Genomic DNA, 15,063 nt, shown 5'->3' on the forward strand with positions numbered 1-15,063 from the left:
AGAAACTATCACCCAAGAGGAACACCTTTTCTTAACTCAAAGTTCAAATCCTGTACTTCTTATAACCAATTTAAATCCATGGTTATTTATTCATTAGTTACTCATGTTCTTACATAAGATGGTCTACATAACTTCAAAGTTCTCTTTCGAGGAACAAAATTCTATGCCCCCCATCCTTTCTACCTTGGCTCTCAAGGATCTTCTTCCCATGCAACCTAACTCACCTCAAAGGAAGGCTCCTCACATGTTTTGAAGTCAGTTCCAGTATTAAGCAGTTTCTACAACTCAAGTGCCTACATTAGTCTCCACACTTCAGCAATAAAGGAAGGACTAATAAACCTAATTTATACTCCTTTTAGGTACTGCAGGTAGACAATCAGGAAGAAGACTTCTTTTTATATTGCTTTCCAGCAACTTATTTTTCTTGTTACTCATATTCCCCTAATTTTCATAAATTAGCTACTGAAACTAAAGAGCTTAACCTAGGATGTAAAGGTTCATGGGAATTTAATGACACCAAACTGTGACTAGATGACCAGTCAACAGCGAATCAACAAAATGTCAGTGTTCTTAAAGGAGACTGTCTTAATTTATTACATCTGCTTATTATTTTTTACATTTTGGCTATTACTTGTTGCTTATTATAATGTTTATTATGCCTATTATTCTAGATTCATATGTAAGCAAGGAGCAAAAATGTTTCAGTCTTCAACCAAGATTTGTAGGAAAAGCTCTGTTTCTCAACTTACAACTCATCCACTTCAATGGAATATTTTGTTAGTTTTTAAGTATTCATATCTCTTTATGCCAGAGATATTAGTCATTTCTTGAAAAAAGTATTTAAATTTCATTAAGTCAGACATGCATCATTATAGACAGATTTCAGAGCAAAACTGCAAAGCAGGCAGACTTGGCATAGGTAATCTGAATAGCACAAAGAGTATTTTACTTTTGTCCTAAAGAGACCTATCTATGAAATGAAAGGATCATTATTTGATTACTCCTACTTAGAAATAAGACAATTTGATTAAGTGTGCTTTAAAAGGGATATAAATATTATCAAGGCATTATTCAGAAGCCTTCATGATGCTATCAAATAAAGTTTCAATATTAAAACACTGTAAAAAAAGCTTCTGATTAAGAATATGTTCATTAATAACCAGAGCAAACAGAACCAGCTACACCACAACCCCTGGGAAACAGATCAATGACACTAGAAAGTGATAAAGGTAAGAAATTTCAACTGGCAAAAATTTTTATTTTCTTTCAATAACTATCAGTTATTGTAAACCAATTAACACTCCAGTATTTAATACTATAATTTTAACTAAAATAATGACAGAAATTTAAACTGTTCAGCTATATTTTTAATATTACACATACAGCTACTTTAATCTGTTGAAAAACTTTTATTAAACTTCACTTGAAATCAGCATTCTCATTCCAATAACCCAATTAGTTGTTCTGACACTGAATGTCCTAGCTTAAACTGATGGCAAATAAGTGAAAACTGAAAAGACTGATGGCCAGAAAAGCAACAATTATCATGTTTTTCACAGAATGCCTTCTAAAATTAAAGTAAAATAATTAAGAAAGGAAAGCAGTAGCAGTAACATTCAAAGTAGATCATATTTCAAAGTTGTTTATGAAGCTCTGGCAGTTCATTTTTGAAGTAGAGCACAAAAAATTCAAAGCTCTGCATTTAAGAATAGGCAGTCATCTAGGGATTATTTCTAGATTAGTGCCTCTATGTAAAAGAAAGAACAGGAAGCAAAGGAAAAGGCAACCTTCTCAGTAATTATTGATGTTTTCCTCCTACTTAGATCTCCAAGACAATTGATATTACTGTGACTTCTGAGTGAAAAAGATACCTTAGAAAAATTGACTGACAAGTTGATCAAGAGAAGTTAATTTGTAATACTTACAGTCACACAAACTAAATAATGAGATGTAAGTTACATGAACAATACAAATGAAGTCTGACAAACTAGTTTTGAACATAGGTAGATAAACAGATTTTCACTCAAAGTATTCTCTTCAAAGTTTTCTTTCATTTATATTTAGTTCCTCTAATGTTGTAAGCCATTGCCATTAAATAAGTAATTTTAAACAGTATTCCTGAGTATTTTTGACCAACTTTTCTGTTAATAAGGGACATTGTAATGCAAATGTGTTAGAATTGAAAAGGCCTCACTTTTACTGGTTGGCCTGGTTTGATCTTCCCAGTATAAAAATTCTTTGGCATCCCTGATAATGGCTTAATTAAATACAGTACATCAACAACACTGCACGAAATTCCTCTAGCCACTGCAAATGTTCAACACTGCAGAATGACGGCATCTTACGTCTACAATTTCTACAGTGATTGCTAACTTGTATGTATTTGCAAATTTACCAATTACTTATTCTATGTTTGTAGTTTATCTTAAGAATCAGTTTAGGAAACTCCAAATGTTTATTACAAGGCAAACAACAAAGTGTCCAGATAATCAGAGCAGATTAAAGCCACGATGTAATAAGAACAAAAATCTGCAAGCTGCACCTGAATTTATTCCAGATTTGTATGTATTCCAAATGTAATTAAACAAGATGCATGACCAACAAAAAGCGTAAAAGGTATCTGTTGCTGCAAATGAGCACTCCCAGTACATTTTATGTTTCAGACATGAAGCACAGAAAACTTAATTAATTATAGCAAATGCATGTGTACATACCTCAACCTTCCAAAAAAAAAAAAAAAGTCCACAAACTGATTTATGTTTGACTTCCTATGCTACAGGGATTCTGGCATGTACTGTGGCAACTGGATTTTTGTTAACTGGATCCAGGAGAAACTGAAGCTTTTTCAAGCCTCAAATCAGAAAAATGTGGCACAGAATTTGATTTCAAACACCCAATCTTTATTCTTACCATTTCTCTCATAGAAAAATCCCACAGAGGGTACTCTGCTGTTTAATTCCCAACTCTTTCAGAGCTAGCCCATGTAAAAACCACCCGAAAAAAACCAAAACACAGAAGTAATTTATTAGACCTCCATTTGAGCTTCCTCCTCCTCTCATCCTCAGTAGCTTTGATCATTCATGGTGGCCATTAACAGAAAAACAAGTTTGTTACAGCGTTTTAAGATGAAAAATGAGGATAAAAAAAAGAGTAAAACCAACATTTTCCAAACATTTCTCTTTACCTTGGCATTACAGACTGCTACATTAGCAGGGAGCTGGGAGAACTGCTTCAACTCAAATACGTCTCGCACTGCCCACCGGCTCAAGCGATTCTCAGCCTTGCTGGATCCAACCACAGTCTGATTTGAATGAATATATGCCACTTCTTGAACACCATCTGATATATTAGGAGAAAGATATAATCAAAGATGTTAGCTATTCCAAAACCCAGAAGGCACATAGTTGCACAGAAGGAAGATAATGTAATTTTAAAAGTTTTACATGGAAGTTGTAAAATTTGTTATGATTTGACTCAGCACCAAGCTTCTCAGCTCTATGAAATTACAAGAATCATTAGACAGTTTAATACTGCTTCCATTTCAGTCTGTGGTTTTTTTCAGATGGACAAAAGTTTCTAAGCAGCTATGATCTAATGGCTGCAATATTAATGTTTAACCTTAAGCCTGTAACAGCATCAAATCTTCTACATGGCATTTCAAACTCCCAGATCATGTATTTTTTTTTCATGTTTCTAAGCTTTTATTTAACAGCTCTGTCAAGACTTTTCAGATTTTACAGTTCATATATTTAGATTTTTGAATTCTTAATAAATCTTCAGTCTTAGCCTCTTTCAACAGAGAGTGTTTAACAAAATGAAAGTAAGGCTAATAGGTAAAAATAGATACCAAAAGGCATTGCTAAAAAATTTAGCAGACCATTCCTTAGTATCTTGTAACTAAAACATGTATAGCAGGAAGAACTTAAAACCTGACAACAATTATAGATTAAACATATGTTACTACTTTAGTTAAAATAAAATCAAAGAAATCAAATGACTATTACCCAAATATCTGTCCATTGATTCAATTTTTTGCTCTTGATGTTCAAATTCAGTTTTACTTGCAGAAGTTCTACACACAGCATAATTGCTAGACTTCATTTGTGCAGAGGTACCTTGAATAGGATGAAACATTTTAGACCCAAACCGAACTCTGCCTCTCTGTCTTTTACCCTTACAGCCTTGCCTTCTGACATGAATTTTCTCAACTTGTAAGTTATCTTCAGAGGATGAAAATTCATCTGTATTCTGAGAATCACTTTCCTTTTCTCTTCTGTTTGGTTTCTTTGCTTGTAGTGGAGACTGAGAGACATTATCTAGTCCATTGCTATGGGCATGTCTTTCTTTCCATTTCGGAAAGCTGAAAGTTCTTAGCTTCCTTGATTCAGCATTATTGGAAATTTCAATATCATCAGACTCATCACTTATGTCACTTGCTCCTTTCAAATCTCTTGTGCTGTTCTCAATGTCTTCAAAAGACATGACTTTGCTGAAATTTGACTCAGTACTATGGAATCCAAATTGCCTACTGTCTCCCTTAAATACAAACCCATCTTTTTCTTTTGCTAACTCTTCACAAGTTTCAGATGTTGACCTGTATATATCAACTTTTTTAGTAAGCATTGATTGCTGGCAGGCTGGAACTTGTGTAGGAAAGATGACATCATCATCATCATCCTCCTCCTTCTCAGAACTGCTTTCAGATTCCATGACTATATCACTGTGCTTTGAAATGTCTTGATCATGCCTTTCTTTGTCCTCTTCCTCCTCAGAGTCTGACAAAACCAGCCAGTTTGTACTACGCGTATCTTGTTTATCACTTCTACCTGGTGACTGAGCAGCTTTCCCATGCTCCGCAACAGGCACATGGCTTTGACATTTGTGAAAATCACTGTCCTTGCTAGTTACATTTATTATTATAGACTGATCATCTGAACTCGAATGCTGAGAGTTATAATTATTATCTCCTTCTTTGGTAGGTTCAATTTCTCTCTGCAACAAATTAGAGAATCCACACTGCATTAAGGAAAGCTGTCCCTTTGTTGCCATTAAATTATTTGCATTGCAAGGCTTTCTTCTGTCACATTTTTTCACAGCGATTTCCAAAATATCATCATCACTGAAGTAATCACAAAAATCCTTTTCTTCTTTCTTTGATTGTGCCTGAATGCTTTGGGGATCTCTATCTTGAATACAGTCTGCTTCTTCATTCTAAAAAGAAAAATAATTTACAGCAAAGGTATTTGAAACATAAATAGTATATGGAACACACCTAATTCCAAAGTAGCACAAAAAGGTGGATTTTCATTGTTACTCAATCAGAAAAGCATACAAAATAGTATTACAATACACAAATAGAAAGGAAATACAAAACAAATTATTAAGTCATAAAAGTCTTTAGCAGAACAAAATTTCTAGCAGAATACCAATTCAAATAACCAAAAATATTATATATCTGAGACAATATATGCTGCACGCTGCTAACACAACCTATGTCTTCACAATTCAGGCTCATATCCTTCTAGTTTTCACTAATCTTGTGGCAACTTTACATCTTTCAAAGGCAGTCTGAAGAGTGACTTCATGACTCAAACCTTAATAGTGTACAATTACATTCATTAACAAAAAGGAAATCTCAGAGCACTAGTCAACCTTCTTTTATATGTAGGTTAACACAGTTTCAAAGAGCTAAAAGTACATAACATTCTGCTCTAAAATTAGCTAAGACCTGCTGTAATTAAACAATAATCATGCCCAGACAATGCTAAAACATTTTGAAGATATGAAAGTCCAGAATACAGCTCCAAAATGGTGTACTACTGAGACAAGAATTATGGCAATACGTAAATGGAAAGTCAGAAGGGTAAATTAGTATTAAACTTCTCTACAAAATTTTTTAAAATTAATATATTAATCCTGATACGACCCTGCTTATCAAAAAGCATTTAATATAAGCTAAAAAAGTTACTTTTTGTCACTAAGTCTAGTGTGAGATCATGACCATACAGTGATATATTAGCAATATAAGGTTTTGACTAATATAATAGCTTATTGATTTGAATTAATACTGACATTTATCCACAGAGATCTCCAAAAAGCATAAGGGACAGTGGCTAATTTTTAGTTCCATTCAGTGTAATCTAATCTAACAATATCTTCATGCTCACAGGCCACATTATAGACCTCTTTGCTTCCCAAATCAGCTGAACAAAGTGTTCAGTCAAAAACATTCACAAAAATGCTCCCAATAAAATGAATATTTTCAGGAAAAAAAACCAAACAACTTGTTCCAAAAGCAAACCATTACATACATTATTTAAAATATATTCTTTAAAAAAACATTCAACCAACGCACCAGAAAACAACAAAAGGGGGAAAAAAGCCATTACTGAACAGACCACTGATTTGGTGGAAATCACTGTCTGATTACACCAGGCAAATAGCTCACGTCTTCCACAAAACCTGAAGCAAGCTTTGTGTCTTCTAAACTGATTGTACTGCTTTCCACAATTCCCTAACCAAAATCTTCTGAACAACAGGTGTCAGATTCCCAACTGACTTCTTGATCAGAAAGCTGTCATATCATAAGGCTGTCACTCTTAAGGCACTACAGAGCAATGCTTCAGTAAATAATACTGTTCTGTAATAACAGCATGTTTGGAACACCTTCATTCAGACTGAGGATAACCAAGTGTTGTAAAGGTCATAGAATACTGTGTTACCAGATGTTCAGAATATTCAATTTTAAATACAGAAATACAGACAGCAAGACATTATCTAATGCTTTACATTACGTAAAACCAAGAGCAAGCAAACAATAGCAGACGGCACATGCAATCTAGGGTGAAACTATTACCAGCTTAAGAACATACTGTCCATATTTGCCACTACAGTATCAGGAACTGTCATGCTCTGGTCCACAAAGACACCTCACCTTTTCTGAGCCGCATGGAGGAGTCTCTTCCTTTAGCCACGTAGTTGCTGTCATGACTCCTGCTTCTACTCGCCCTTCCCTCTAAAACAATCAAGATTGTGTGTAATAAAAACTGTATCTGTTCAAGTTAACAAAGGCAAGCCCAGAAAAAAAGCAAGTTTTTCTTTCTTTCTACAGTTGTTTAAGCACCAGAAGTATAATCAGCAAAATCCACAATAAGATTTTGTCAATACACTTACAGCTCTTTGATCTAACGCATAACCTGCAGGAAAAGTAACCTACTACACAAATTGGGAGGATCTTATGCATACACTGTTCGAATAATTTTAAACATGTTTTGAAAGCAAAATACCTGCTACAATTTTCCTATTACATGCCATGTTTTAAATGAATTTAGAGAAGTTCTGAGCTTAATATCCTCGAAGTACACGTGCTTACACCACATTACTCTTTTGGCTATGCTACCTTTATACTGCTATATCACATTCCCCAGTCTCTTCCTAGCATAGGCAAAGTAACAGTATAAGGAAAAGGATAGAAAGAAACCTAGAATAAAGCTACAATAAATCAGAAGATGCAAGTTCGCTGCAGCAAGCATCCTGGATACAAAATGGTACAATACTACAAATACTTAAAATCAGTTTGCACTATATGCCATGGAACTGGGTCAACAGTCTTTCTAGACTAACTAAGAAATTAATCTTAAAATATGAAGCCTCAGTTATTTACTTCCACACTGTAAAATATAGCATTAAAAATATATACTTTATTAAACAATTTTTGACATGTAGGTTGCTATGATAATAAAAAGTACTTTTATGATCAGAATTCTGGCTTAAAAGGTCACTCACTGTGCACAAAGTTGACAATATGTGAAAGTATAACAAAAACTAAGTTAGGTATTTGTATTAGGAAAGGAAATATATTAGCAAACTTTTGAAAATTGTAATTCAAACGTTCTCCAATTTTTTATTTGATTTAAGGAAACTTATCTGGTCTACATCAAGAGTGAGAAATTAGCATGCCTATATCATTTAAGGTACTGCATAGACAGGTACTGTTTAAGTTTCACCATTTTATAAACTGTTTCCATTCAAAATTATGAAAAAACACCTGATGAGGAAAGGTAAAATGTAAAAACATAAGACTTCACACCTCCAGGATGTCTTTGGTAAGACAGGAACCATGAGTCCTAAGTTTGAAAAGGTTATGGATCCCAAAAAGCTCTCCTTGATGTTCCTTTGATCCTTGCACTGCCTCGAAATACCGCTTGGCATTTTCACTTCCAACCACTGCACAGTGAAGTTGCTAAAACAGAACAACAGAAGAGATTTCAGAAGTGTTTGCTCCAACAACACACCAGAATTTCCTGGCATCCACATTATATACACAGCTTTACTTGGAGCAGGCAGAAATTCCTAAGGGAGGATATTTTGTTTTAAATATCCCTGGCAGATGTTGGTAGAAGAGACTGTAGTATAATACGAACCTGCTTGGTTTTACTGAATAAAATAATAAAAATATTTCAAGTGTTTTACTTCATTGTTGTCTAATATCAGACACATACTATATACACTCCTGAAACTCTTCTATATCTTGACTATTCATCTTTCCTTGCTTTCATTTTACTATTTTTTCATAGTCCTTTGCATTCTGTGCTTACTGGGCAAGGAGTAAATAAAGCCACAAGATTACTCCTACTGATGTTTGAACATTTTAATTATCATGCACTTTTGCTAAGTAGACTGAAGTGACTTAAAAATCTTCCAGGTGAAAAGGAAAGAGAAGTAAATATTTTGTCAGGCAGAATCAGAACATTTAAGTCAGGCATATTTAGCTGCATTCCAATGACTGCAAATTTTCAATACTTATAAAATGGGTATACTTAACTTTAAGTGCAAGAATGTCAAAACCATGTTTTTATGGATACCGGACTTGCAATATTTTCTGTAACTGTCTCTAAACAGCTGGTAGTTCCTCAGTTCTACTCACTTCTAGTTCCAGCACTGAACAGGCATTTTCCTAGACAGCACATCTCTTGAATTATGTAGGCAAAAAACTACACAGTCAAATTCTTGTTTAAGTTTAGCTAAGCACAGTTTACATCTTGAATTATGCATGGTATTTACAACTGTATGCTTTAGGATACATATATAACTTATTCGGGTTTCTAATATGTTAGATTTCAATCTTATTTACATCAGATTCTTCAATGACAGATGACTAGGTCAGATAACCAAACATCCCTAATGAAAAAAACACAGCAATTTTAAAATCAAATAGATCTCTCACTACAAACATGCAAAAGTATTTTCACATACACTCATTTTATGAAAAGGATGGATGACAACAGTTAGCTCTATGAGAACACATTTGTATAGTTCACCAAAAGACATATCCACATACACTCATGTTTCTGAATCTTCAACAACAGAAAAATGCATTTTCTTCACAATTTACTGAGTTTCCCAACTGTGCTCAAGTTTCAATAGCAGGGAATGCAATCCAATTGTAGACTAAAAAATAATATAAAAATCTCAGATTTGCAATTACTCTGTTTCCTGCTTCTTAGTCAACTTGAAAAACACAAGAGAACTTGAGAAAACAAACTAAAAAAACCCCCACCCAAATAAAAACAATAACAACAAAACCCACAAGACTCTTTCAAGAAGTTTTATACATGCCTTTTGGAAATCCAAACAGACAGTATCTGTGAAGCGTGACTCTGCTCCTTCAGGATTCTATTGAATATAGTTGATCATAATCTACTGCTGCTCATTCTGCTAGCCTTTCTGAGACCTCACTCCTACTGATATTTGCTATCGAAATGAATCCTCAAAAGTACTTTGAAAAAGAGAAACTTTGGACAGGATGGTCTCTAAGCTTTTCCATGAATGTGGATATAAAGAATAAAGTGGGTTTTCTGCAATGAACACTCCTTTAAATGTTGCTAACGTAATGCCCATAGATCAGTACAATTCCTGCTTCAGATATGTTACAAAACTAAATTAGTAGCTTTGATGTTTTTGGACCACTGTCCCTCAAAAACAGTTCTTGGACTTAATGTGTTCTAAACTTAACTTGCCTCATGAGTACATGATTTCAACTATTAATACAATGTATTCTTTATTCTGATCTTCTGATAAAGAGTTTCTGAAAATTTCTCAATTACCTGTGAGCATTTCAGCCCACCACCTACTTTTTAAAATCTTGGTCTTAACAAGTTTCCTCTTTTTCATTTAGATAATTTTGTCAAAATTAAACAGAATTCTAATGACTTTTTGGCTTATACAAAAAACTGAATTTAAATGAGATTAAGTCACTGTTACACTTCCAAAAGTAACACTTTACAGCAGGCCATACACATTGCAGAGCAGCTCAAGAATTGAACATCCAGCTGTGGGTTTTCTGACTATTTGCTCTGTGAAATTAGATGATCTTAGAACCTCATTCTTAGTTGTCACTTACCTAAACCTCAGGAGGATGATGACAATCTGTACACTACGGCATTTCCCACTCATTCAGCCTCTAACCTCCTCCTTGTAAATGGTACTTGTCAAATTTTTCCTATTTATGGCCAAAACTTTATTAGGTTATTAAATTATTAGGTTAATTAATAGAATTTCATAATGTTTTCTTTAATATATAGTATCATTTGCTGACTGAAGTGACTTAGTTTGTCTTTTCTATGCAATGCATTCTTCAGGACAACTGTATCTCACTGATTTTCTTCCTTTCCCCAAGTTTTTATGCCTACAATGTCAGCACCTTAACTTCCTCTAATGTTATTTCTTAACTTGTAACATTTTTTCAGAAAAATATGCTCATATTTAATCTAGTTTCTTATTATTCTGCAGCCTGCTTTTTGTTGTTCATATCCGTTTGCTTATTTTTTTTTTAATTCTTATCTCATCAGGAATCAATTGCTATAGATTTTATCTTCCTCAAACCACACACTTTGTTTTGCCTAGTCTTAGGTGTTTAAACCTATCAATGCAAGTAGTGAAATTTAGAGAGAGTAAGTGTTTCAGATTAAGTATTCTGGCAAGCAAGATCACTTCTTACCTTCATAATAGCAGCAACTATGAGCTGTTTCCCCCTCCTTTTGTAAGGAAGTGCTCAGAGACAGGAGTGTAGCAATGCCTTCTTACTGTTCTTCTATAGCACCAGCAAGATTTTTGCTCTCTTTCTCCAGCCTTTCATAAGAAAAAGCTGCCTGAATCAGACTTCTGCAGATGCTAACTACAACTCTCACAAATATATTGCACGCGTTTTTAAATAAAAGCTTTCTGTATAACCTGATTAATGTATATTGCATAATTAAACTGTCAGAAGCCACAGAAAAACTTGAACACCAATGTAATTCTGTTTTGTTCTTTGACAATTGCTAAATTATTTATTTCTGCCTAATAAGGTAACAGCGTATATCATAAAACCAAGGTAAAGTGCAATTCTGCTACAGTCTAGCTTAGTTTTCAGTCACTGAAACAGCTAATAAGAGCTCCCAAGTTAAACAGTTTGTGAACTTTACCTGTTTATAAACTTGCCGTAAGTACACAATCTCCTCCACGGTTCCCAAGGATATCAATCTAAACACTTTAACATCTTTGTATTGGCCAATCCTATAAGCTCTGCAAGGGCAAACATTTTTCATCAGTAAAAACAATCAAACAAACAAACAGCTTTCCCACATTTTCCTGACTATTTCATTCACTTTTCCTTTACTCTTAGTTTCCCATGTTTCTTCCCAGGACTGTCCATTTGAAAAAGCTTTCTCCTTGATTCATATCACAAGGCCTATCTCCCATCTCTCTTGAAAACACATTTTCTGCTATGTTTTCTCAGGCTCCACCCCCTCCTCTGTCTCCATCTGCTCTTGCACAGGATATTCTCCTATCTGCATTATATAGGAATTAGATCATGGATTACTTGGGGCAGTATGTTCTTTCTTAACTTTATAAAGCACTTCAAGTTACAACATCTTAAAAACAGCTAACAAATAGGCAGTGTTCTAAATGTTAAAATCTGAGACTTCTAACAGGTTTTATTCCAAAAATTCAACAGAAGCTGAACCAAATTATAGAAATGTTATCTTACAAAGATTCTTCAAAGACTGTCCCTTTCTACTATACACATTTCCAACATACATACTTCTCAAGACCAGGTGCACATAAACACCTATTCAGAAAGACCCTTAAAATTGAATTACATAATTGGGACAACAGAAACAAGCTTATTTCAGCTCGTGAAAATATATACATTTACTGAATTTTGAAAGCTTCCAATACTCTTTACTTCAGCTATTCAAAAGTCTGTCCTGAATTCCTAGAGAAACATCTTGTGGTTGAAAATCCTTGAAGGAAAAATCCAGATTCCTGGAAATAATTCAATGGCAAAATATCAGAGATGGAAGTGAGTGCTGAAATGACAGTAATCTCCACAAGAGTGAAGCAGAAAAGAACAGAAATGCTTTTCTTCAAGGATTCTGTAATTCAAAACAGCACTTGAACTAGGGTCAACTACAGTGTACTCTGTCCTGACAAACACAGGAAAAATGCCACCCAGCTACAAACACACATGCATTCTAGAGATCACGAAAAGTTACAGTAACTACACCTTCTTCATTTTCTTTTTCGTTTGTTTTGTTTAAACAAGCCCACCATAACAGTGCCACAAAAATAAAAAAGAAAATAAAGAATAAAAGAAAATAAAAAAGACAAAGTTCAAGGTGAAAAATAAGAACATCAATGCTAAAAAATAATTTAGCTGGACATTTCTTACTGTTTTGTGGATAAGTCAAACTATGTAAAAAATTTCTTCCCTGAAGAAAATTTTAGTTGGACTATCAGAATACAGAATCAAAGCACAAGAAATGTACAACACAGATAAAGTTCTGTATTTTGAGGGTGTACCTGTCAATAGCTTGAAGATCATTTGCTGGGTTCCACGTAGGATCAAACAGTATAACAACATTGGCACCAACAAGATTAAGACCCAGTCCACCAGCCCTAAAAACATAAAAATGAAAAAACAGAACTATTTGACAGTAAGAAAAGCAGATTTTTCTTTTATCAGTGTATTAGTTCCATATTGGCACACTCTTCCCTAACATAAAAAAAGAGCACAACAGAGATACTGAATGTAGTGAGGTTCAGCTTTGTGTTACTTTTGTGTTAATAATCACTGCTGTCAAATGCAGTCTTCTCATTTAAGTAGCAAGATTACAAACCATATGACTAGCTGAGTCATGAAGTACTACTATGGCCTTACTATAGTAAAAGTCCTGATTGCTTCTTCATACCCACTGAGCCCTACACAGGCCAACTCCCCCAAAGATTATACTGAAATTCGTAACAACTTTTATGCCAGTTAAAATTACAGAAGCAGGAGAACTATAGCTTAAATAAAGAGTCTGCAGTAAATTTTACTTCCTTTAATCCTGGTACATAGTTTTGACAATGCTATGCAGCTTCCACTAAAGTGGTCACAGTCTAGGGTAAGTCGTATCCATAAGAATTAACAACCGTCACAAGTATATTTGTACAGCATGTAAGTCAACTGTTAAAAATACAGTTGCCCACAGAGCTGCATATGAGCAACATTCATACCAGTATGGTGTGGGCATTAGGAGTCACAGATGTATCATCTTAAAACATTTAACAGCTGTAGTGTGTAGGTAAAGCCTGCAAGCCAGTAAAGAATTTAAGCATATGCCTAACATGAAGTAGCTAATTGATGCCCTGCTGGATCCATAAAACTGCCCAGATATTTGGAGTTTGGCATGTGTATAGCTGAATGATTTGATAAGAACAAGAGTGAGGAACACACCACTTCTCATCCAGCTGCAAAACAAGCAAATACTGGAAAGTCTTTTAAACTGGCTCAGTCTACAAAGAGAGATAAGTTCCTATACAAGCCCATGCTAAATACTAATTTAACTATTAAAACAATTCTTCACATTGATATAGGCAGCACTAATTTCAAGTGTAGTTTTTTTTCTGAATGAGGAACCACAAAATTGAAAAAGTCGATCCCGTTTAATTGACCAGGCACCAGGCTTTAGACCACTTTATATTCTGCTTGTTTAAAGCAGTGGGAAAGGTAAAGCCTCCAGGTGTAAGAATGAATGGAGACAGAAACTGAAAGCTTATGGAGCTCCACCACTTTTATGGAATCCTTTTAATATAAATACAGTTGTGGCCTCTTCCTTCCAGGTGTGGTGTGGTGTTGGGTTAGTTAAATCTGGAAAGGGAGAGGATGTAGGAAACGGCCAATATTAACGGAAGGTTCCAGAGGATGAGCGTTCTCAGAGTCTGAAATACTGAGTAAAAGTCTTTGTATTCTTCAAAATACCTTACCGTACTTTGGAATTTGGTGTATTTCTTCTTAGTGAGAGGAGAATTCAGCCTCTCATCCTACCAAACCAACCCTGCAGTCAGACTGAAACATAAGTCAACAAGTTTTTCCAAAAGCTTTCTCACAAAATATTGCAGTATTTGGAACTGAAATATGAACTAAACCTCAGTGCAAAGCCTTAGTGCAAGTAAAACAAACTGACTTTAAAAATTAACTAAACAGGATCTTAGCTTTAAAGTCTTTTAATATGTTTAGGTATGCCACAAAAATTCAGATACTCCAAAACAGAAAACAAATGGCTCCTATATACTTCATGAACAGAATGAATGCAGTAGTTAACTTGTGCATTGTAAAGAATATCTTCGATTTTAACTACCTTTTCAATTAGCTGTTAGTCATCACTGCAAGACGGTCCATGTAAATTACTGTATGAAAGGTATAACAGTTCTGCTACAAACAAGAGTTTTCAAACTATCATCTTACTTAAAACTGTGCCTGTGTTAAATAAATGGATTGGGTTTATACCCTGTCACTGACAACTTAATACCTCAATGTTCAGAAGTTACAAAACAAATACCGCATTAGGAAAGTTTCCATGAAGGCTTTGACTATTTTCTGTTTTCAGAGGTAAGTTTTTCACAGCTTATTAGTTCCCTGTTTCAGTGAGATCTTATGGATGAGAGTTCTCTGAATGTGACTACATGAACATTAAAATCAATTGCAACACAGTTGTGAAGAATTCAAGCTAAAAGAAGCCTTGTAGAAGTAAAAAG

At 34.4% G+C, this 15,063-nt stretch overlaps 1 protein-coding gene across 1 annotated transcript in view; it reads right to left on the bottom strand.

Moving 5' to 3' along the window:
• Nucleotides 1-15,063, bottom strand: part of LOC104548317 (DNA excision repair protein ERCC-6-like 2) — a 54,297-nt gene that overhangs the window by 13,596 nt on the left and 25,638 nt on the right. The window contains exons 12-17 of the mRNA XM_010194306.1: nt 12,847-12,942; nt 11,466-11,565; nt 8,090-8,242; nt 6,935-7,015; nt 4,005-5,211; nt 3,185-3,339 (exon numbers count right to left, since the gene is read on the bottom strand). Of these exons, the coding sequence (XP_010192608.1) occupies nt 3,185-3,339; nt 4,005-5,211; nt 6,935-7,015; nt 8,090-8,242; nt 11,466-11,565; nt 12,847-12,942 (1,792 nt within the window). The remainder of the gene's footprint in view (nt 1-3,184; nt 3,340-4,004; nt 5,212-6,934; nt 7,016-8,089; nt 8,243-11,465; nt 11,566-12,846; nt 12,943-15,063) is intronic.

Source organism: Mesitornis unicolor, unplaced genomic scaffold (genome assembly GCF_000695765.1).
Source record: "Mesitornis unicolor isolate BGI_N332 unplaced genomic scaffold, ASM69576v1 scaffold7531, whole genome shotgun sequence".
NCBI lineage: Eukaryota > Metazoa > Chordata > Aves > Mesitornithiformes > Mesitornithidae > Mesitornis > Mesitornis unicolor.